Consider the following 22,332-nt stretch of genomic DNA (forward strand, 5'->3'; position numbering starts at 1 on the left):
TACTACAAGACAGTGATGCTCTATCTTTATTTGTAATATAACTGCAATGGCATTTCGAGGAGTAAGCAGGCTAACATGCACACTAATGTTGAATATTAGAATCACAGAAAGTCAGTAACCATTAGTGCATTGTTGCTCCATCAGCTGAGGAGCGAACCCTCTCCAAACAGTACGTCACATCTTATTTCAGCCTTAAAGCCACAGACAGAAATCATAAAACTGTACTTACCAATCACTTATCAATCCCATTAGTTTAACTTTAAAAATGAAGAATATCATAATTATCATCCATTATCCCACTTTAACCCAACATTGAATGAAGCCACAATCATCTTCAATCTTGTATCAGCCATATTTTAAACTATAACACAAGAAAAAAATAACTAGACCCAGGTATTATGGTCCCTTTGGTAAACAAAACTTTAACTTCATACAGAACCTATATTATTAATCATTGCTTTTTAAGCATCAGATTAATCTAAGAACAAAAGAAAGAACTGTTGTCTAAATTATTAAAGATCAAGCAAAGAGGAAATAAAAACCTGTTTTAGAATCAGTCAACCCTTTGATTTTTAGCCCTATACTGCGCCCTAGTGGCGACATTAGCTACTGCAGGGATCAGAGATGAGCATAAATATGCAGGCTGTTTGAATGTGGAGGAGCCTGACAGGAACGTTGCTGTGGGCTCAGATTAGAGGTTTTGGTCGCTCTCATGGAAGCGATGGAGGTGGTCAGCGTACCTGTGGGGGGAAAAAAACAAAAAAAAAACAGTGAGAGTCAGCAATTGAGTGCCGCATTGAAAAGTCAGACGTGTTCAAGCTTCGCTCACTTTTTAGTGCAAAAAGCTGAGCAGTCCCTGCCGATGCTCTCGCTCCAAGCCGTCTTATACAGCACCAGGAAGACCAGGCAATGCAGAAACAGGGTGTAGAAGAACGCAATGGTGCGGGCCATCTTGTTGGAGAGAATCACACGTCCCTGGGAGACACACAACAAAAAAGAAGCATTAGAGGGGGACGTGTTACACAAAAGTCTGTTACATGTCCGAGTGAGTTTGAGGCTCACCAGGCTCAGAGTGGCTTTATCCCAAGGACTGAGGCTCAAATATCGACGCTGGCGCTCCTTAAAAACAAACATTTCTGGTCAGCAGGTGTGAAACATATCCCTATTTATTTCATATGGTCATATCAGTACCCTCTTGCTGAAGGAGGCAAAAGGATCCAGCCTCTCCTCGTACTGGGAGGAGTAACGCATCACTGTGTCGTCACTCCCTTCAGCCTACAGAGGACAGAAAAGACAGACATTCATCAGAAGTCTGTATCCTTCACTCATTCAAGCAGTTTCTCACACACACACGCATGCACATACTCTGCCTGGGTAGCTTTGCAGGAACTTGATTTTCTCATAAAGTTTGATGTTATCGGCTCTCAGGCTGTCCAGTTCATTCTGCAGGGCCTGCATGGTCTGCTGCATGGAGCGATTCTCCTGCAGGGAAGCAAAGAAATGAGGAATTAGTTCTCTCGGAAAAGAAACAAAAGCCCAAATGGATAAAAAAAACAAAAACACATGGATGTGTGTCTTTTCTGTGTGTGTATGTGTGGGATAGTGACTCACAGCCTCCAGTTCCTGGTTGCGGGAGCGGAACCTCTCCCTTTGGCTGGAGATGATAGAGAGGAGGGAGTCCATCTGGCCCTGAGGAAGCTCAGGATGGGGGCTCATGCCAGAACCTGGAGATAGCACAGAGGGTTCAGAAAAAAAACAACAACCACATGCCATTATTTATGTTCTTTATTCACATGCATATGTGTCATATCAGAGGTGAGTATGGCTGGACAGACATGTCCAACACATGTGTCCAAGCAGGAAGACTATTGACTGACACATGGAGGAAAGAATGGGTCTGCAGTATTTAAACAGACCCCTGCAGAGATCCTTCAGTTCACTTCAGCCACAGACGGTCTTGCTCGTGAGCTGGAGCTCTTCCGTCAATGTGCCATTACATGTGCTAACAGAACGGCTCTTCATGACACGAACATCAATGAAATCAAAATGAGATGAATAACTTCTGTGCTTCAATCATTATGTAGGAATATTTGCAATAATTAGTGATGACACTATGATCCAACTACATCCTGGGACCTCCTTTAAATAGCCTGTCAAACATCAATGATTCCTTCTTACTCATCCATTACTCCACCTTTACTCCATGGAGCATCTTCACTGACAGCAAAGCAGAGTGACTCAAAGGTTAGGACTCAGGAAACATCTAAACTGCAAATGTTAAATGGTCTGGACTTATGTGCAGCATTTCTTTGTGATCCTAATGGTCTTAAAGTGTTTTACATGCCCCCAGTGTGGAAGGGCCAGGGGTCAAACGTAAGGGTCAAGTTCTAGGAATAGAACATGGTGACATTAAAGGTTGTTGGAGAGAGGCTACAGCTAATCACAGCCCTCTTCCCTACACTGAGACGTACCTGCAAACATTGCAGTGGCCTCTTTGATGGGCTCCGGGATGTTCCCCATGCTGCTGACCTCTGACCCATCTGCGTCGGGGCGGGACATGGCCTGGATGGTGCTCAGGTCATGTTCTAGTTTCAGGATCAGCTCCTTCTGCTCCGTGCTGGTGCGCACTGCGGCTGAGAACTCCACCTGGAGCTCCGTGTAACGGCCTGATTGACAGAAGAAAGAGAATTTATAGATCGTCTCTGAATAAATTACATTACGTATTCGTCATCAGATTGTATTAAAAAAAAAAAACTCACCTGCTGCAGCTGTAAATGGCAAGAAGCAGTCGAAAACACATCTGAACCCCCTTCCCCGGTTTCTACCAAACTCTACTGATCTGTTTCTCTGAGAATACTTAATTTACAACAAAATGCATTTTCAACAAGAAAAAAAGAACTGCCACAGCACACTTTTAGTATTTATATAAAAGAGATTTACTTCAATTATCACACCTAGGGTGCATGTGAATAATAATGATGATGAATCAAATGTCAATCATAACAAATACATTGTGAACGTTTCATACAGTGATATTGCTTTTCAATGTTGTAGAAGGGACTGTTTTACAGTGCTGAGAACAAACAACATGATACGTTTAGTAAATAGAAAGATAAAGAAACAATGATACATGAGGAAATAACCAAAGGGAGGGAGACCCCGAGGGAGAAAACAACAAACAAACAAAAAAAATAAGCATCTCAGGAGTGACAGAAGTGCTAGGGAAACAACTTCCAAAAAAAAAATCTGAACCATCCCTTTACAGTCATGCAGCCTTTTGTACTACAACACACACATACGCGCAACACGCACACTCACAAAATAAGCAGTGGGAGAAGTTATGAGAATTATTACTTCCACGTTGTTGATGACAGGTTGGAAGAAAAATAAAAAAAATCATCTAAAAACACTCTGAACTTGCTAAAGCCTCAACAAGCATCTTAAAGCTTTCCAAAAGGGGGTGGGTGGGGGGAGAGGGGGTGAAGATCTCCCCAGGTCATTTGGTTGTCAGACTACACTGTGGTTTAAGCTATGGGTGAACGTAAGCGACGACACTAGGTAGCAATACACAGAAAACTGTCAGCAACCTTTCAACAGAAGTGGATAACTATTTCACTATTTGGCTTTTTGCTTCCTCTTTTTTTTCCTTTTTCTTTTTTTTCTTAGAGTCTGAAATGTTTATGTTTCCAGAGTTGATCTCTGGGTGATTAAAAACAAACAATTGTACAGTTAAAACATGAATGAACCGAAGAGGAATATGGTTTAATAATAAGACTCACAAATCAGCCAACGTGAGAGAAAAACAAAACGAGCACGGTGGGGGGGTGGGTGGGGGGGGAGTTTAAAGGCTGAGTGTATTGTGCTGTATTATGTGTGTATGTATTACTGAGTGTGCTATGCATACAGCACCGCTGATTCAGAAAGTGTTTCCTTACAAAACCCACTTCATAAGATATATTTTAAAAGTATTACAAAAAACATCTGAGGTTTTTTCTTTTTCTTTTTTTTTCTTTTTTTAACTTTTCTTTTCCTGAATATGGTGACCAGTGCTGCTGTTCGGGCTTCCATTACAACTAATATGTTAAATGAATAACCACTACTTCAACAGATCATACAGTAAAGCTTTACGACTTCAGAAAACATGATATGATATACAGCATCTGTTACACCTTTACAATGTTATTCAACAGTGTATAGAATCATCTGATTTAATTTTGTAGAAAAATATCTGTGGATCATGGAAAAGTCCTGAATCGTCCCTTCTCTCCTCCTGCCTTCAAAACAAAAAGCATACTGTGACAATAGTGAACCCCATAGCTACTCAATCCGACTGTATTTACACGTCTCTTTTCCAAATAACCATTAGAATTGGCACATGTCATTATCAATACCTGTAGTGCCGTTTATTAATGTCACAGCAAACCTGACACAAACAGAAAAATACAAAATGCCCTATGAATAAATTCAGTGTTATTACAGTGTATGCTGTTTCTGCATGCTTCCTCCTTCATTCAATGCTCTGGCCTTTCACTGCTAGTCAATTTTATGTACAACGAAAAGAAATGCACTGTGGGGAGAAAAAAAAAAAACTGTCTGAAATAAAAACCCGGACTCAAACGCCACCACAGGTCAGTCGTAAGAATGTTCCTTCCGCCGTGTAACTCCAGCTGGTATATACAGAGAGCTGAGAGAAGTCCACTCATAAAGAGCAACTTGCAGGTTAAATTCACACTACTTGTATTATTTCTCGATATAGTTTGATAAGTTAATGCACATTTTTGCATTTTAGGAGACATAAAACTTCAGTAGACAGTTTCAGCAGTGTTCTCGAATGCTTCACAATGCGTCAATTTATGTCCGATGAGGGAGCGTTCTCTGCTTCAGTGTTCTTTTTTTAGACAAATTTTCCTCCATTTTTTATCATTTTCAGCACTGAATTATTTATTTTTTATGCATGTAGCACAAATCTGTCAGTATACACTCCTTTCTCTCCGTTTGTTCAAGTGAAGAGACAAGATGTACCCCTTATGTATCATCATGAAAACTCTACTAGATGTTACATGTAGTGCATTCATACACTGTTTTTTTAAAAAGTCTAGTTTCTTTTGAATTTAATTCAACCTGTAAGTTGCTCTTCAAAGTACCAAAACAAAGTCTGCGATAAATTAATGTGGATCAAGATGCGATATTACCAACAAACTGTCAACATCTAATGACATCACTAGTTTGGTGCCCTGCTTGGCAGTTAAAGGCACAAATCTGATGATCTCACATGGTCTGGGTGAGCTGATGGATCTGGCTATAAAATGGCTGATGGGTTAAGTGCTTATACTTTTACAGTAGCTATTCATCACCCTAAAATATACTGTGGTTGTCCAGTCCAAGCAGTCCAGCAGAAGGCAAGTAATCCTTCTGTGTGCTGCAGAAGACAGATGTCTCACATCAGTCGTCCACAGGAAGAGCCAATGTTTTTTTTTTTTTTTTTACAATTATCAGATACATTAGAAAATCCAATTTAACCAATGCATCATAATGCAGTGCAATGACATTATCAGTACCTTTTGACAGGCTGCCAATACATCTGGATGTACATTCAGGGAAAGGGGAAGCTTGAGGATAGACTGAAGAGATTTGGAATAGAAACTGAAACAGGTCAAAATATCTACAACTGTACAGGACAACGGTCCCTTCTGTCACACAGTCATGTATATAGTTTGAAACAAGGGTTTGCTGGACAGGAATACAGTTTGTCATGTAGAAAACGTGGGTACAGCTATCTTATGTTCGACCTTTTAGTGTTAGGATGTGGATAAGAGTCTGTGCTTGGTTCACAACCACTTTTTTTTCTTCTTTCTTTTTTTTTTTTTTTTTAAAGGCATACACTTCCCAGGATCCTGGGATCGTACTCTGTTTTAGTGTTTACAGACCCTGTCCTAGGTTACGTCTTAAAAAGATCCTAATAAGTGCTTTGTAACTAACTGCAATAGAAATTCTGCATAATCATAGGCTGGCTATCTCTGCTCAATCCGGTGTAGCACACCTGCTAGCTGGTACACTTCTCTAATCTCAATTTGGCAGATATGACCTCTTTCAAGTTAACATCAAGTTTAGGTAATTTCATTTGACCTATTTGACAAAGTGTATAAATTTGGACCAGTTAATTATGTCAATGTGATTAATGAGAGGGCGAACTCTAAAGAAAGCTGCATGCCCTGCCGAGCATTAGTGTTGGGCTTGCCCAAGAAGAAGCGAGAAAAAATAAAAATAAAATAAAAACATTATTGGAGAATAGAAAACAGGGAAACAGATATGCTATCATATATTCACTGATCTTGATATGTCCTTTGATTCTCTAGCTAGCAATTTAAGAGCATAACAGTTATGGTTTGAGCTTTATGCTTACGGGAGCATGAACTGTAGCAAACACATTTTTCAAAGCTATTGAAATGACACTAAACTTTAGGATTCATGAATATACAAACAAATGAGAACTAGTACATCTTTGTAAATATTAACCAATACTGCCGGCAGTCTATAACGTCTAATAAAAATGTTACTTGCCCTCAGGAACAGTATAATCCCTTAAAAAATAGACAACTCAAATGATAAGACATTAAATGAAAAATACAGCACCTATAAATAAGCAGAATAAAAACCAAACTATAAATGCAAAATAGCAATAAAACCAAGCTACAGTAAATCATAGTATTACACTACTTTGTGAGAAGATTAATGTAATGGTAACGCATCAAACAGCTTAAAGAAGGGTGTCAGTTGTGCACTAGTAGTGTGTGCAAGTAGATACGAAATATGACCCCACTCATCGGAAACACTGAACACTCCTCGATCTCTCACACGCTTGTGCACACGCATGTATTGACACGCATGCGTGTACATGCATCCACGCACGCACACACACACAAAGGGGAGGCAGTGGGCTGACAGGCACTGAGGGCTTGTGTGGGACAGGGAGGAGGTGATATGCCTTATAATTTGTAGTGTTTACAGTAGAATTCAATGCAAAAAGACTTACATCCCTGGATACAGGATAGAATGGAGGAAAGTGGTAACTACTCACACCAGGGTTGGGGTGAATTCACTTTGACAGCAACCAGCAGAAAGCACAGATTAATCCAGTTCTGCAGACAGTTCATTTGCCAAAATCCTTATTTTTTTTTTTCAGTCAAGAATTCCATTATTGATCTACTTCTTTGAGTGAATTGACCTCGACCCTGACTTACATGCAGGCAAAGTACAAATGCACACGAGAAACGCACACAAACAAACACACACACACACGCACACACTCTTCCTGATTTGGCCTATAAAAAGATGCGTGTCTGAAGAGAAAAGAAATTTGTCAGTGGTGCAAACATACACACACAGGCACCCAGCAGGTCCAATGCTGAGTGAAGTTGTGATGTGCACAACCTTAAAACAACAAGAGACACGTATAGTATCACCATGTAAAGACAGCTACAGTACTACGTGAATTCATTGTAATGCAACGTTATTCCATTCTAATTTGTTTTTTTTTTAAACAGTAACTTGTTATTCTCTTATTTTCTGTTCTTATTTCGTACTAATTAAAATGCTTCCTAAAATTCCCTATTTTGTACTCTTTAGAGTCAATAGACTGTGCAATCTCTTATTGGCAACCAAATTGCAATATTAAAAAAAGAGATCATCCTTCATCCTAAAAAGAAGGGTTAAAAGGAGGCAAAAAGAGGGTTCCTTCCTTCCTTCCTCTTCAGATGAGTGCGTGTGTTTGTGAGGAATTAACAGATCCTTCTGGCCATCACATGGCTGTCAGCAGGATAGGATGTGGGACACAACAGGTCAAAGTTCATCTTACATCAGTAACTATGGCAGCTCAGCCGGCAGGCCTTCCACTACCCTCTTAAGAGTGTAGGAGTGAGATTTAAAAAAAAAACAAAAAAAAACAAAAACATGCTGCCATTGAGAAGAGAATACACATACGCACAATTTTTGGGTGTGTATATACACCCACACAAACACACACACGGGTGCACACTGACACAACCCTTAACATACAAACACACACACGCAGTGAGTGAAAAAGGCAAAGGGTTTGTAACAGTCACTCTACAGTGTGAAAAATGAGGCGTCTCACTGAGTGAGGGGAGGTTTGTGGACACTTGGGAGGTGAGAAGAAGAGCGGAAAAAATCTCCTTTAAGAAAGTGAGAGTTCTTGTAAGAGAGTTCCTGTCTCTATCTATCATCTATCAGTGTCTATCACTGTGACAGCTGCTGTGTCAGGCCTTGCCTGTGTTACTGAGTCCAGGTTTTAACCCCAGCTGCGGGTTAGACCCCAGCTCAGGACTAACCAGTCTGGTGCACCAGTGGCTGGTGATAGGGGGAGGTACAGCAGGGCCAGAGGCCAGCAGGACGGCTAAGTGCTTTTCTCAGTACAAAAACAAAACTCAGTTTAAAAAAAAGGAGAGACACTTAAGTTCTCTTATTTTGTTCTTCTGTTCAGTAAATCTTCTTAAGGGTTTTGCCAACCACTCTTTGTTTCTTTCCTCTTTTTGGAAAGCTTCTATGTAATAAAAATGGCTGCTGAGCTTGACTTTGGCTGTGTCCACTCTCCAACTGGAACAGAGCAGGAGGGGTCCAAGGTTAGAGGTCGTGAGGTTATGAGACGAGAGGGATGAAGGATGGCCAGGGGGAGCTAGAACTCCCACTCTGAGGGATCCTCTTTGCTGGCAGCCTTCTCCAGCCTGTGGATGATGTTATTGAGATTGGCTGCTTTCTTCTTGCGCAGATTGTTGTCCCTGGGGTTTCTGGCAGGGCCAGAGGCTGGGATGTTTGTACTAGAGGCAGAGCTACTAGGGGATGCCTCTGTGAGGCTGAAGAGCCCTAGTCCACCCTGTCCACAGCTGGAGCCTGGCCCGGCTAAGCCTGAGGTGATGCAGTCTAACTGGGCAGGGGAATTATTAGAGCCCCCCGCCTCACATTCTGCCTCCATGTCATGGTCTTTGCATGAACCTCTGTGATCCTCAAGGCCAATGCCCAGTCCCTGGCGTGTCTCCACTGTACCCTCAGATTCTGTCCCATCACAGCTGTCCCCCTCTCCTGATTTGGACCCACGGAGGGAAGGCGACCCCCCCTCGCTCCCAGGTCCTGCCCCTCCAGCTGCCTGAATTTCTTCTATAAAGAGCTCCCGTCGAATACGTGACCTGGCACAAAAAAGGGAGTTTAGTCATGTTAATGAAATCCTGAAACGCTGTTCTGGAAATTAATCATATACTAAATTTTACCAAAATTTTACTCAAAATATTTTGAGGAACAGAGCAGTATTTATGACTCATTGACAATAATAAAACAATAACACTTTACTGACATAAAGTCACGGTGTGTTCCGCATGCTGACCTGTAATTATGAAACCAGTTGATGACAGTACTGGTTTTTAGGTTGAGCTGGGCAGCCAACTCCTCAATGGTCTTTGGGGAGGGATAGGGCTTTTGCTGGTAAGCCTTTTTCAGGGCCTCCTTCTCCTCAGGGCCCAACACCACCCTAGGCTTCTTCAGCTGCTGCTGCCCCGGGCTCTGAGAGCCCTGCATGTAATCCGTCCCTGCTAAGGCTCCATCCACAGAATGTCCATCACTCAAAGAGCTCAGCCGCCGCTTCATGTAAGCTGGACAGTAACAAAGAGGGGAAGAAAATATATTTATGTAAATGAAGTAAACCTGAATAAATTACAAGTGTAAAATATTTAAAAAAAATACACACACACATGCAGCTCTAACAAATGAAATAAACTGCAGTATCAGGAAACCCCTGATCTAGCAATAAAGGATGGCCATAGTCTTCTCATTTCAAAAGTATTAATTTTTATTTATGCATAGACAAATCCTGCTAATGTTAGAATATTTTCTTAACCTCAAATAACAAATTTCTGGCAAGAGTAAAACTGAGCAGCTACAGATACAGCACACCTACAACATGGTTCTGCAATCCTACCAGGCCAGCCTCTAGGTGGTGCTCTTGTCCTTCTTACTGAATCTAACAATGAGAGCATCTCTTCCATTTTACAGCAAACAAGCAGCACCATTCACTCCAGGCACCGGCAACTGAAAATGAACAGCTCATGGCAGCTTCACATGAGGTTGACATTTCCCCAACCCCAATACACGCTGCCAGATATATTAGTGTTGCAGGGAAAAACCCCTCAGAGCAAGGTTAGACCACTCTGAAAGTTGTGCACTGCCTCCCAGGCTCGTACCACAAGGGTGAGAGGTCAAATGTGGTAACTGCAGACTAGGTCCATGTCTTTCCTCTGGGCTCTGCCGATAGTCAGGACTATTGCCCGTTGCTATTTGGATGCATTACTGTTGGTCAATAATCTAAAATGAAGTTGAATGCAGCGTAACCCCACCGGTCCAACCCTCAAACACACAGGCATGAGGTCATTTTTTTTGCCCTTTTGTGTAGTTTGTAATATCAGGAGGGTAAAAGGATCCTGGATGTCTGTGCCCACTGGCAGCTTCAAATATGCGCATTTCGTCTCCACAGAGAGAGAGCTTCAAGTGGGCAGTTAGGGGTCACTGTGAGGCAGTGAGGAGGGCGAGGTCTCTTGGCTTTGCTGATTCTTGTTCAAATCGTGCACACACAAGAGAACACAGAATGATGGAGTGATAGAGCAAGCTATGGGCGAACAAATGATAAAAATATGAGCTTATAGACGCTGATGATTATTATGATGATGACGATGATGAAGAGGAGTGCTGATGACTGTGAGTAAGCAGGCCCCCGGCAGTCCCCCAGCTGTCACATCGAATACAGTATGTGATGTCTGCAGTCCTGATTGGTACTGACATCACACCAAGATGACTGTGATCTGCACAACATGCTCTGCTGTCTTGCACAAAGGATATTGTTTGTGCAGATGTGCATGTGTAATTCAAAGGCTGCTGCTTGTGTATTTTTGTGAACATATTTTGAAAATAAATGCATGCTTAAGCAGGCCACATGATGGTTTTCATATGAGCATTTCTTATTTTTGATGGCCTGCTGCACTGTACGGAGTGTGCATTCATTTTTACACATTTAGATTTTCTTACACACCTTTCTTCTCCAGGCGTTTCAAATCCATGAGTTTCTCCACACTGTGTGGGTCCTGGAGCCACAGCTGCATGCGGACAAATGGTTCTCTGCCCTTCAGGCTCAATTTGTGCCAGGGTTTGGGCCTGGCCAGCAGGTCTGAGACAGAACCCTGAGTCAGACCCAGGATAGTCTCCCCAAACAGACGCTGGCCTGGTTAGGCATAGGACAAATGAAAGAATGGCCTTATTAGAAAACTGATTCAGTGACTGAACAATTCATCAATAAGGAGGGAAGGAAAGATGGCACCAAAACACAAAGATTAAAACCTATTTGTGTTTCTTACCAAGGTTATTATCGGTTAGCACCTCCTTAACCTTCTTAGTGATGGCATAAGTATCGAGTTCTGGGGACATTGCCACCATCTCCTGGATGCTGAGGCCTGAGTGACCTGGAAGAGGCAGCGGGGTGCTGGGCTGAGATTCCCCACCTGAGGGATCCTCAGACAGAGGTTTGTTCAAACTGGACGACTGTGAACCGAGTGGATCCCCAGCGAGACCATTGACAGACTCTTCAGCTGAACTGAGGGGGGACTCTGGAGCAGGGCTGCAGCTTGCTGACGTCTTGGGAGTACCCTCTGCTTGAGCAGAACAGACAGGGCGAGAAAGATCATACAGGTTAGGTGACATGTTACTATGAAAGAAAACAATTTCATCTACTCTCCTTGCTGGGTTCGGGAGGGACTTCAGTCATACTACATCAACTAATTTAACTTCTGTTAAACAAACAGAAAAGGTGTTTAAGTTTTCAGTTTGAAGCTTTTTTGGCTTCCTCCCCCTATTCCTTCATCTCCCTGTTCCTGTCTGTGTAGTGCTGCTGTGCAGCTCAGCAGGCTGGAAGAGAGCAGTCATGAGGAGCTGTCAGTGTACATTAGCTGCTGTTTACACCCCCAGAGAGAAAAAGAGACACACACATACACATACACACACACAGAGCTGCCATCTGGCGCTGCAACACTAACTTGTCTATGACATGACAAACCAGCAGCTTGCTGGCTGACACTGCCACAGCACTGGGGATGGGGGGATGGTGGGAGGAGAAGGGAGGGGGAGGTGGTGGGTGGGGGAGAGAGGCGAAGTGGAGGAGGATGGGTGGGGTGAGTGACAGACTGACAGTAACAACTAGCCACTAGCTCTAATCAGGCTTTCAGAGTATTGCTCTAGCCCAAGGAACATTGTTGTGTGAATCCTTGTAATAAATGTCTTTGCAGCAGTGTGTGTGTGTGATTTGTTTACCTTGATTCTGAGCTTGCTGGATGTGTGCGTTTTGCCCCTGGTCTCCGTTGAGCCACGGCTGCATGCGGAGGTATGGCTCTCTGCTCCTCTGGTTCAACTTGTTCCACGGTTTGTGTCGAGACAGGCTGTCACTCAATATTCCCTAAAACACATATCAGAAGAATGGCTTAGATGTAAGGAAGTGGAGTAAAATCAGAACAAAGAAACAGCTAATGTACACACACTCACTTCTTTGGAGTCCTCCATGTTGTGGTTTTCCTCCACTGTCTGGCTGGACATGGTCCTTCGTGGGTCTGTGTGCATGTTGCTCCACCACTGCTCTCTCCAGTAACCCACTCCTCCAGCACTTCCAGTGCGGCCCGAACCCTCAGATCCCCGACCCAGCCTGAGACCTCCATCCATAGACATATCAATCCCTGAAGAAGCCCGGCCCTCTCTCTTCATACTGGAGCTAAAGTCCAGAACTGGAGACGGTGATGAGGGTGAAGACAAGAGGGAGCTGGAAGGTTTCTTGAGGGATAGCGCTAGGGGGTTGTAAGGGGGGAGGGGGGCAGTAAGAGGAGAGCTAAGGAGGTCTCTCTGAGATAGTGATGCTGAGGAGGAGGAAGATGAGGCTTTGAGGATGGGCTCCAGTGCAGCCTGTTGGGCCTCCATCTCTCTACGAGCTTGTTCCAAGATGGAGCGGATAGCTTCGTCTGATCCGCTGCCCCCCACACTTCCTGCTCCGCCTCCACCCCCTCCCTTTAGTCCTGCATATGACGGTTGAGCATGGGACAAATCTATTGAGGGAGGAAAAAAGAGCAGTCAGAGCCCTGGTTCAACATCTTCAATTCTCTACATCTGCAGGTGAAAAAAAACTGCAACTCACCAGCTTTCTGCACCTGCAGCTCTCTTTTAGCCTGTTCTAGAATGGACTTGATAGCCTCATCTGAACCTGCCTCTGGAGTACGGACACGAGCAGTGATGTTACCTAGGGGCGGAAGTGGGAATGGGAGGAGAGGAAAAAATCTTGTTACTTTAAAAAAGCAGGAATAACCAGCAGAGAAGATAAAGAGAATGATAAAGGAGCTTAGGAGGACATCGAATAATTACACCATAGCACATCACAAAGAACAACATTCCCACCACTGAGCTACATGGCAACTACACTTCAGGGATAGTCATAATTTTTCTGGTCCCTTTGGAACTCACACATGCACACGTGCTACAGGGTTCGTACAGTAAATGCTCCCCACAGAATAACAACTACCAATAAAATCCCTAAAATACACATGCTGGCTTTTCCTTTGACGCAAGTCACTGGTACTGTGCGGTTACCTTCAAGGCACATTTATATCTGTACGCCTGCCCACAATTAATAAACGGCAACACACACGCACACACACCATAGATACAGTTCACCCCAACACAAACATGCCACACAGACAGAACGTGCTAGAATCTCTGCGTGTGAAGGGGACAGACCTGTGTGTGAAGCTGTATCGGAGAGGGTTCTCCGCTTCGGAGCATCCTGAAACACTCGGCTAAGCTGGGGCTGGCCTGAGCCCTCTGTTAAAAACAATATACCACACACTATGTTACAGCACTTGTGTGTTTTTTTTCCTTTTACAGCTACACTATGATGCCTTGCAATGCTCTGCAAATATAAGGAGTGTGTGTTCCATCTAATGCACATTACATAGTGCTATAAATGCATTGATCTTAACGTCTGTGGCCCCAGTAGGAATCAAACATCTACCTCTATCAGAAATACTAAAACCACTACCACTACTGAAGGATTCATTATTTACCTGTAGTTTTCAAACAAGGTCATACTTAACTTCAGCCTTATTTTTAACATGGACTGTCTACGGCTCATTGGTAAATTATGTTATATTTTTGTACCAGTGAGACCAACTTCAATCAAAAATGTCCTGATGCGTTAAGAAAAGCAGGCCCAGGCTAATCGAATCTACCCGTAGTTAACAGTACCCCTGCCTTCCTCCTAGTTCCCACCAATCAATACTATTGATGTGTGAAAGGTTTCTGTATTGACCACAATAGCTAGGAGAGGCTCTTGGGATCAGTGCGTGACTAGGAACTCATTCAAAACACACAGGTGTGGCACAGAATGGGAGTTAGGAAAGAGAAAGAAAAATAAAAAGCTAGTCCATATTGACAAGCTAATCAATGGCTCTGTGCAGGGTTGTACAAACACGCACACATACAAGACATCGACATACACACTCTTCCCCACGCACAGATATATTAGAGAAACACAGACTAACCTCTCTGCCGTCCCTGGATGCTGCGCAATGCGAGAATGTTCTGCTCATCGGCGAGGAACTGCCTCATCTTGTGGAACGGCTCCTTTCCCCGGATGGTTAGTTTGTTCCACGGCTTTGGTCTGGCCAGGATCTCACTGACTGAACCCTGGGACAGTCCCAGCACATAGTGGCCAAACACACGCTGACCAATGTTGTGCTTGATCAGCTGCTCTTTCACCTGGCGGGCAATCTCTGCTGTGTCCATGTCCTCCCCATCCAAAACATTTCCTGTGGTAGCGTCAGAGTGGCTGGGTGATGGGGATGGGGCACTGCCAGCGGTGCTGCTCCCGTTAACAGGAGCCATGTCTGGGCTGGCTGGAGGTGGCTGGGGGCTGCTGGCAGCCAAAGGGATAGCAGCTGACCCTGAGCCAGGGGTGGAGGTAGGGATGGAGCTGAGGGTTGGAGTGAAGGGGGTGAACAGGAGAGCCCCACTGGGGATTCCAGATGACTCCTGCAAGGCTTTTGAGTAGAAGGTTTGGAGCAGCTGCCGCTGAATCAGGGAGTTCAAAGCCATCTTACCACCCACCAGAGGGAACACGGGAGAGTAGAAGTCCTGTCCAATGCCCGTAGGAGTGAAAGGGTGCGTTTCGCTGGTGGTGGTGGCAGTGTTGAGGGGGTCCGTGTGAGTGCGAGACAAGGGGAGCTGGGAGGAGGAAGGAAGAGAGGGAGGGGGAGGAGGGGGCGAAGAAGAAGGGTCGCTGGGTACTGTCTCCTCCTTCGTTGTGGACTCTTCTGTCCCTTTTCGCCCGGCTGACCCTACAAGAAAGGTCAAACACACCATGCATTATGGGGGAGTCAACAAAAAAGGGGTTCCAAAACGAGAGAGGAAAAAAAATAACAAAAGTTTAAGTTATCTTAGTCAAGTCTTTTCCAAATTTGTGAACTTTGTTTTCCTTTTTTGCCAACCCCCCCAGACAAAGTGCCCATGCATTTGTGATTTCAACCTTTCTTGTAAGCCACAGCCTGGAAGAAAAAAAAGGACAAACAAAACAATTGACACTGTGCCACTTAGGCAGATTAGCTTGGCCCAGTGCTCGGTCGCGCTCTCTCTCTTTTGCAGGCAAAGTGGAAATAACTAGACAGAGTAAAAGATGTCCATAGATAGCCAATACACCATGGGAGTCCTACTCCATGCTGCAGCAGTGTGTTGTTACACGTCAAATTATTCCATTGCAGAGGATATACCATAGTCTTTTGTAAAAAAAACAAAAACAAAACAACAACAAAAAACATCCAAATACAAAAACAAATGAAGCAATAATTCTTTTAAAGAACAATTTTTCATGGCTGAACAGAAAACAGATGCATGCCACCAAAAAGCAGGGACTGCACAGCTCTGTTGAGCACAGGCCTTATTTTCTTTCTTCCAGAGGTTAGACTGATTAAATTTTTACATCCACCAGAGCAAATATAGACATGAACTATATTTTCTCAGTCTTGTAACTATTAGAACCCATCCTGATAAGTGCGGGGAGAAATATTATTCTAATGCATAACCATTGAGACTTAACATGATTGAGTTAGACAGTAAGCTCCCCTTACTGTGAATGTTAATCAATTCAAAGCTATTCAACTATTCAAGCCTAAAGCCATGACATTTCAAACCCATAAACACTGTTGCAGAAGGCAAGAGGCCTGATGTAGGGGGCATGGTATGGTGTCCTCATTTTTGTGTAGAGCAATTTTAATACTGCTCAGCTTAAGATTTACAAGAGAACAAGAAACAACTTTTCTGTACCATGATAAAGGTTTTTTGCATTATAAACCAAAGGTTCCAAAGAAAGAAAACCCAAAATGGCAGATCATCAAACACAAACGGTTAAGTATTCTCAGAGAAAATAGATCTAAGTATTTCCCTTAAGTTATTGCTAATTTCCTGCTCAGCCTTACCTGTAGTTACCTGTAGTTAAACCCTAACATAGCTTCAACCTTCCTTCACTTTCCAATTTCTTACGATGGCCCCACATTTGGGAAGACTTACCACTCAGCTCAGTGTTGGCAATGCGCAGAGCCGCGCTCTCTGATTGAAGTGTACGGTTTCTCTCCAGCAACAGCACCTCCAGAGGTTTGGATGAATCCTAATAGAGAGGACAGCATTTAGAAATACTTCCCCAACATTACCCTCACACCGAGTGGTTCAGTTATATTTTGATACATGTTTGTAGCTCACTCAATTTTACCTGCACAGACTCAGATGTTCCAAACTCCATCGCCTTGAGGATACTGACAAAAAAAAAGAGAAAATCCATGTGAACCCGCTGCATATACACAAAAGTTCCATGTAGTACACTAGATTCTATTTCTGTCTCTTTAAGAGCAAAGGAAGGATAAAGAGGCAGATAGGAAGTGAGTGAAGCTAAAGACACACAAGCTTTAAATGTTGTGACTCAATTCCGTTACAACATCCTAAATGACGATACATTTAATAGATCAAACACAATAAATAAATCTGAGATTGGGACAAACACACATAAACAAATGAGTGTGTTTACTGCTCACCTCAGCTCCTTCTTCACCTCCTCATAGTCAGCTTGCTTCTGCAGTTTCTCCTCCAGTTCCTGTAGATTATTAGAGGACATAGGGATGAATAACAATAAAAGAAATCCCTGGATCCTTTATATGTCTTATGCTTATTTTAGTGACTCCAGATTACAGAAAGGAGCACACCTATGACTGAATAAAGTGACAGGTGTGATAAGAAAACATAAAAGCTGAAAGATACAGGACAATACAGAAAAATTAAATAATGATGGTGCTTTGTTGCTACCTTGAGAACTGCCGACTTGCTGCTGAGCTGCTGCTCCAGCTGTGTGATCTGGGAGCTGGTGGTCTCTCGGAGTTTGGTCAGGCTGGCCTGCAGTCTCTGGACATCCTCCACCAGCTGGGCGGTCTCCCTTTCTTTGGCCCTGAGCTCCGCCTCCAGATTTGAGTGGGATGCCACCTCTGCAGACTGTTCCTAAAAAGCCATATTTAGCCATAGGTTTATAGAACAAATCTATGTAAGTGGCAGACTTCAATTTCACAATGTCACTATGTATTCTATGTCAAACTAGACATAATCTTTAGGACATTTAATATACTGCATTTTGTACAATATATTCATACCGGTCACTTTAAAAGGTTCATTTGCACTATGCGCTATAAACCAAGAGCTCCAAATCAATTCATCTACTACACAGTAGAGTTGAAGTTGATACTTTGGTCTATAAGTTGACAATAAATCAGTTAATTCTGCAATCACCTATTACCAGCATTACTGATCATGTCCGTGATCTTAATATCAATGACTACAGTGATCAATAAACTGTAATCAGCCAATCACCCCAAGCATAAAAGGCCAAGCTAATCTTTAGCATATCAATATCTTTTTGGCAACCTGCCAATGAACCAGTGAAATGTGCTACCGTGTCGGCGTCGGCCTTGGCCGGGCTGCTGAGCGGCTGGGATTGGTTTTTCAAGGACAACTGCTCTCTGAGTGACTCCGCCTCTCGCTGAGCTGCTTCCGCTCGCTAAAAGAAAAAAAAAAAAAACACACACACAAGAAAAATGTTAAAGGAAAATCCTGTGACTCTTCAATTTTTTATTGCACTCAAAAAAAAAATCAAAATAGTGAGACGTAGTAAGTAACATCATTGTGCGTACTCAGTGTAAAATCTATCAACTTAATGGTCGTGGCTGTACAAGCGTTAAAGCAAAAGGCAATTAAATTGTAAGAAAAGTTTTCCAATACACATCTCCGCCCAGCCAACTATGTGTCTGTATTCAACAAATATCAACCCCTTTGCCGCAAACAAACATAAACTACAGAGTGGAGAAGGGCTGGGAGAATGCAGAGAATGCGGAGCGCAAGTGTAAGAATTGTGGAGCTCATTTCCTTAATTAAAAATATTAAATAATTCCTAGAATTGAGATGATACCCTAGTGCCTGGTGTTTATAGCCAAACCGCCATGCTCCAGTTGGGAATCATCTGCAACACTGGCCAACTTGCCATCATTAAGACTTACAGGGAGCCGATTCCACAGTGTTCCTAATTGCAACCATATTGAGGAGCTGTTATTGACTGGGTGGGAGTTGGACTGCTAGCTGCAAAAGAAGAATCTGCTGTTTTCCATTTTCTTCTTATAAAAGCATATAAAAAGTCTGTGACTGAGCTGCAGGCCATGCTGTCATCCTCTGTAAACTTCAAATCAGAAGTGTGAATAGTCTGTGTGTTTGTGTGTGTGGCATTATAGCGGGAACGTTAACCTTTGGGCTAATATTAACATTACATGCCTATGCTACCCCTTTAACCACAAATCATACTCTTAGGCTAATAATGAAAGTTAACAACAATGACATTAACAGATACCAGAGGAATATTTACAACACAGGGGCAGAAGGTGTGCCAGGGGGCTTATTTCAGCTGGATGGGTTTAGTAGGTGTGTAATAAACATGTAAAACCAGCAGAACCCCTCAGTGATAAGCAAACCATCATTTGTTAATGTACACAACATAAAGAGATAAGAATATTAATGTTAGAATGGCAACATTGTATATTTTCTCATTGCTGACAAATTCCATTCAGCCTGTCTAAGCAACAGGTCTGGTAGTTCTTAATGAAGATTTAAATCTTTAAATACAAGTGCCCAGAAATAAATGGAGCCATTTTTAGACAAAGCTAAATAATTTCCAAAAACAGCTGGATGCTGATGTTACTTAAAACCAGAGTAAATGGAGCTTTTGTGTGGGACTATTTTCAGCACCAAATTAATACACATTTGGTGCTCTGGAAAACGTAAAGCCACTTTCACACGTGTAATGCGGTCTTGAAAATTTCCAGACAAGCCCTGTGTGACACAGCAAACACTCTGAATCAGTCAAAGAGGACCTTCTGCTTGCCAGGTCACAAGATCAAAGTTATTTTAACATCCATTGGAGCTAATAGAGCTGGTTACTGTCAGGACAATTTACAGGAAACAAGATATAGTTGTCCTAAATGAGTCTTCGCACACAATGCATAAAGAATCAACTCGAAATTATTCTCCATCCATGGTCCATTCTACGTGTGTATTATGGAACAGGTAATGTTTATGGTACAGACAATGAAATCCTGGTTAGGGTGAGGTGAGTGTTGGTTTTGGTTTGTGACAAATTATGACAAGAAGAGTGTGTCACAATGTGTAAGTATAGTTTAAGTAAGTTTTCCTATACCCATTTTTATATTGTATCTGACTGATTTCCATCCCTGAATTCATTTGCTCTCTCTGCATTTTAATGTTAACACATGTATGATAATTATAGTATGACACTGAGCAGGTTACCTGATTGGCTCTTTCCAGGTCTGTCATCACCATCTCAATCTCATCGGCCCTGAGAGAGAGGGAACATTTATTATTACTCCAGAAAAGCACATAGTGGATGTGACAGTGGTGAAAAGAGGTACAGCTCACAGATAAAAAAACAAAACAAAGAATGGATAAAATTAATACACAATTCCCAGTAAGAGAAGTACACTCTGCACGCATCACATGTGTTTACCATTGTGCAGAGAGCACGCATTTGGAGAATGCTGGTGCCGTGTCCATTAAGCTACCGTCTAAATTTCACCTTAATCCATTGATTGTGAACCGCATAACCCAAACAGCTTGTATGCGTGCGTGCATACATGTATTTAAGTGTATGTGTGTGTGTGTCTTTGTGTGTGGGTGTGCACATGTAAGCCCCTAAACCCGGGCCACACTAAAACAGAGGGATTACATTAATAGAGCTCTAAGTCCTAATACAGCAGACTAATCTGCTATGAAGCTGTGTGATTGTGTCTGACTAATGGTCTGGATGGAGGCCATGGTTCACCTCTTACTTGCTAGAGGTCAGACAGCAGGAATACATCCCCATAATACCACCTCTCATTGGACTTTGGAAAAATAGTTTAATAACCCTCTTTCATGAGAGACATGAACACCTATCACGTTTCCGCACACAGTAAAAAAAAAAAGGGGGAAAACAACAAAGACTCAAAATGAAGTTTCAGGTTATGCACCACAAAATATATGATTTCCTTCTCTTTGGATTTGTTCATAGCGTGAATGTGTTTGTGCCAAGATATATTTTAAATACACCCTATTTATGAGGAAGAGTGGAGACTATGACCTCATGGATGGTGCAAAGATGCAGCATGGATGCTTGCATGTTTATTTAAGATATTACTCACTGATAAGAACACACTGGGTGCAAAGAAGTCAGCGCATACGTGCACTGCCATATCCATTAGGACCTTTTGATTTCACCGCAATCTTTTGATAGTGAACCCAATAACCCACACAGCTTTTGTATTTGTGTGTCACAGTATGAGAAACAGTGTTATGTCCCATAGGCTTGAGTACTACTGATTTGAATGTGTTTAACAAAACAGACACAGTTGATATTAGGTCAACATTGTGCCACAGGCGATGCAGCAAAAAGAATCAGATGTGGGTGGGAGAGCTTTTCACTCTCCGCTTTTATTCTTTCCCCTAACAGTTAAAAGGATCTACTATGTATTTAAGCAACATAATAGTACACTACCTCAACAGCTTTTATCCTGTCTTAAGCTATAGTGTGCAGGACCCACGTGCACGCTCAGTCGCCCTCCCGCATACACAAATGTAGGGTCAGAGAGCCAACAAGCTAGAAAAGCTTGTAATGGAGAGCGTTTATGGGTAGTAATGCAACCCAAATACATAACCTCTCCTGCTCCAAATGTGATCATTTAATCAAAGTACAGATGCACAAAGTCTTCTTAAATAACCTTTGGATTTGGCTGTATTTGGGAATTATAAAGGCAAAGCTAGAGGCTGAGGGCCAAAGCAGATCACAGGGAAGGGATTTTCTGCATATCCTGATACAGTCAGTCAGTCGCTGGGCAGGGCAGTAACTGTCAATGGCTCACCAGTGCACCGAGTGGAATTAGTTCAAACACCAAACAGTAAAGGTCAGTCATCAAAATAATTCCTGATTTTTATGTTTTTTAAGTTCAATACAGCAACCACAGGGAGGAGCTATAGAGTAGATGCACAGCTGCAGTCAAAATTCGCATACATGCACACAGACAACACACGCTTACACACTCTCTTTTGTACCATGAAAGCCAATGGGTGCACCCAATGACATCAGTGAGTACTATAGGACTTCTGAAACAAGCCCAGAGCCTCTAAGCCCCTACTGTACTTCCTCCATCTCAGACAGGCCTTTTCATCTCTTATCATCTTCTCTCTCTCTTGCTCCTCACTCAACTGTTCCTTTTCTCTTCCACCCTCTGCCTGCCTCTATCCTTTCCCCTCAACCATTCCCTTCCCATTGCCCTCCACTTTTTCCTTCTTTCATCTTTTTTTCCCCTTCCACCTCCCTTCTCTCATCTTTTGCCCTCTCTTCCTCGGCCTCTGTCCTCGGTGCCAGCAGGATATTCCCTTGATTTAGATTTTCATTTCCCTCCTCTATCACACTCTTATCCCCTCTTCCTCGCTGAAGCCTCCAGCCCCTGGCTTGCTTTTTGCCCTCCAGCTTTCATCACTCCATTTCTTTTCTTTCCCTGGCTTTCTCCACATTGCGTTTTCACAGCGTGTTACCTTGGGGATTTCAAGGAGGCTTAAAAAGAAGCTAGCTGTGAGTGTGGGTCTGTGTGTGTGTTTGTGTGTGGATGTTGTACA

The 22,332-nt window shown here is 42.8% G+C and overlaps 1 protein-coding gene across 3 annotated transcripts in view; it reads right to left on the reverse strand.

Annotated features, from left to right (window-relative positions):
• The window catches only part of cux1b (cut-like homeobox 1b), a 54,677-nt gene continuing 32,345 nt past the window's right edge, over positions 1-22,332 (reverse strand). The window contains exons 9-23 of one of the 3 annotated variants that reach the window (XM_028420672.1): positions 19,969-20,017; positions 18,071-18,175; positions 17,434-17,622; positions 17,166-17,224; positions 16,847-16,889; positions 16,648-16,744; positions 14,628-15,422; positions 13,825-13,908; positions 13,229-13,330; positions 12,589-13,139; positions 12,361-12,502; positions 11,412-11,702; positions 11,090-11,278; positions 9,395-9,659; positions 3,848-9,200 (exon numbers count right to left, since the gene is read on the reverse strand). In XM_028420672.1, coding sequence (XP_028276473.1) covers positions 8,693-9,200; positions 9,395-9,659; positions 11,090-11,278; positions 11,412-11,702; positions 12,361-12,502; positions 12,589-13,139; positions 13,229-13,330; positions 13,825-13,908; positions 14,628-15,422; positions 16,648-16,744; positions 16,847-16,889; positions 17,166-17,224; positions 17,434-17,622; positions 18,071-18,175; positions 19,969-20,017 — 3,469 coding nt within the window. In that variant the 3' untranslated portion in view covers positions 3,848-8,692. Of the gene's footprint in view, positions 741-829; positions 976-1,062; positions 1,120-1,191; positions 1,276-1,365; positions 1,483-1,611; positions 1,725-2,471; positions 2,667-3,847; positions 9,201-9,394; positions 9,660-11,089; positions 11,279-11,411; positions 11,703-12,360; positions 12,503-12,588; positions 13,140-13,228; positions 13,331-13,824; positions 13,909-14,627; positions 15,423-16,647; positions 16,745-16,846; positions 16,890-17,165; positions 17,225-17,433; positions 17,623-18,070; positions 18,176-19,968; positions 20,018-22,332 lie in introns of those variants that run through there. The other 2 variants (XM_028420673.1, XM_028420674.1) reach the window with 2 other exon arrangements.

Source organism: Parambassis ranga, chromosome 13 (assembly GCF_900634625.1).
Source record: "Parambassis ranga chromosome 13, fParRan2.1, whole genome shotgun sequence".
NCBI classification, from domain to species: Eukaryota; Metazoa; Chordata; class Actinopteri; family Ambassidae; genus Parambassis; species Parambassis ranga.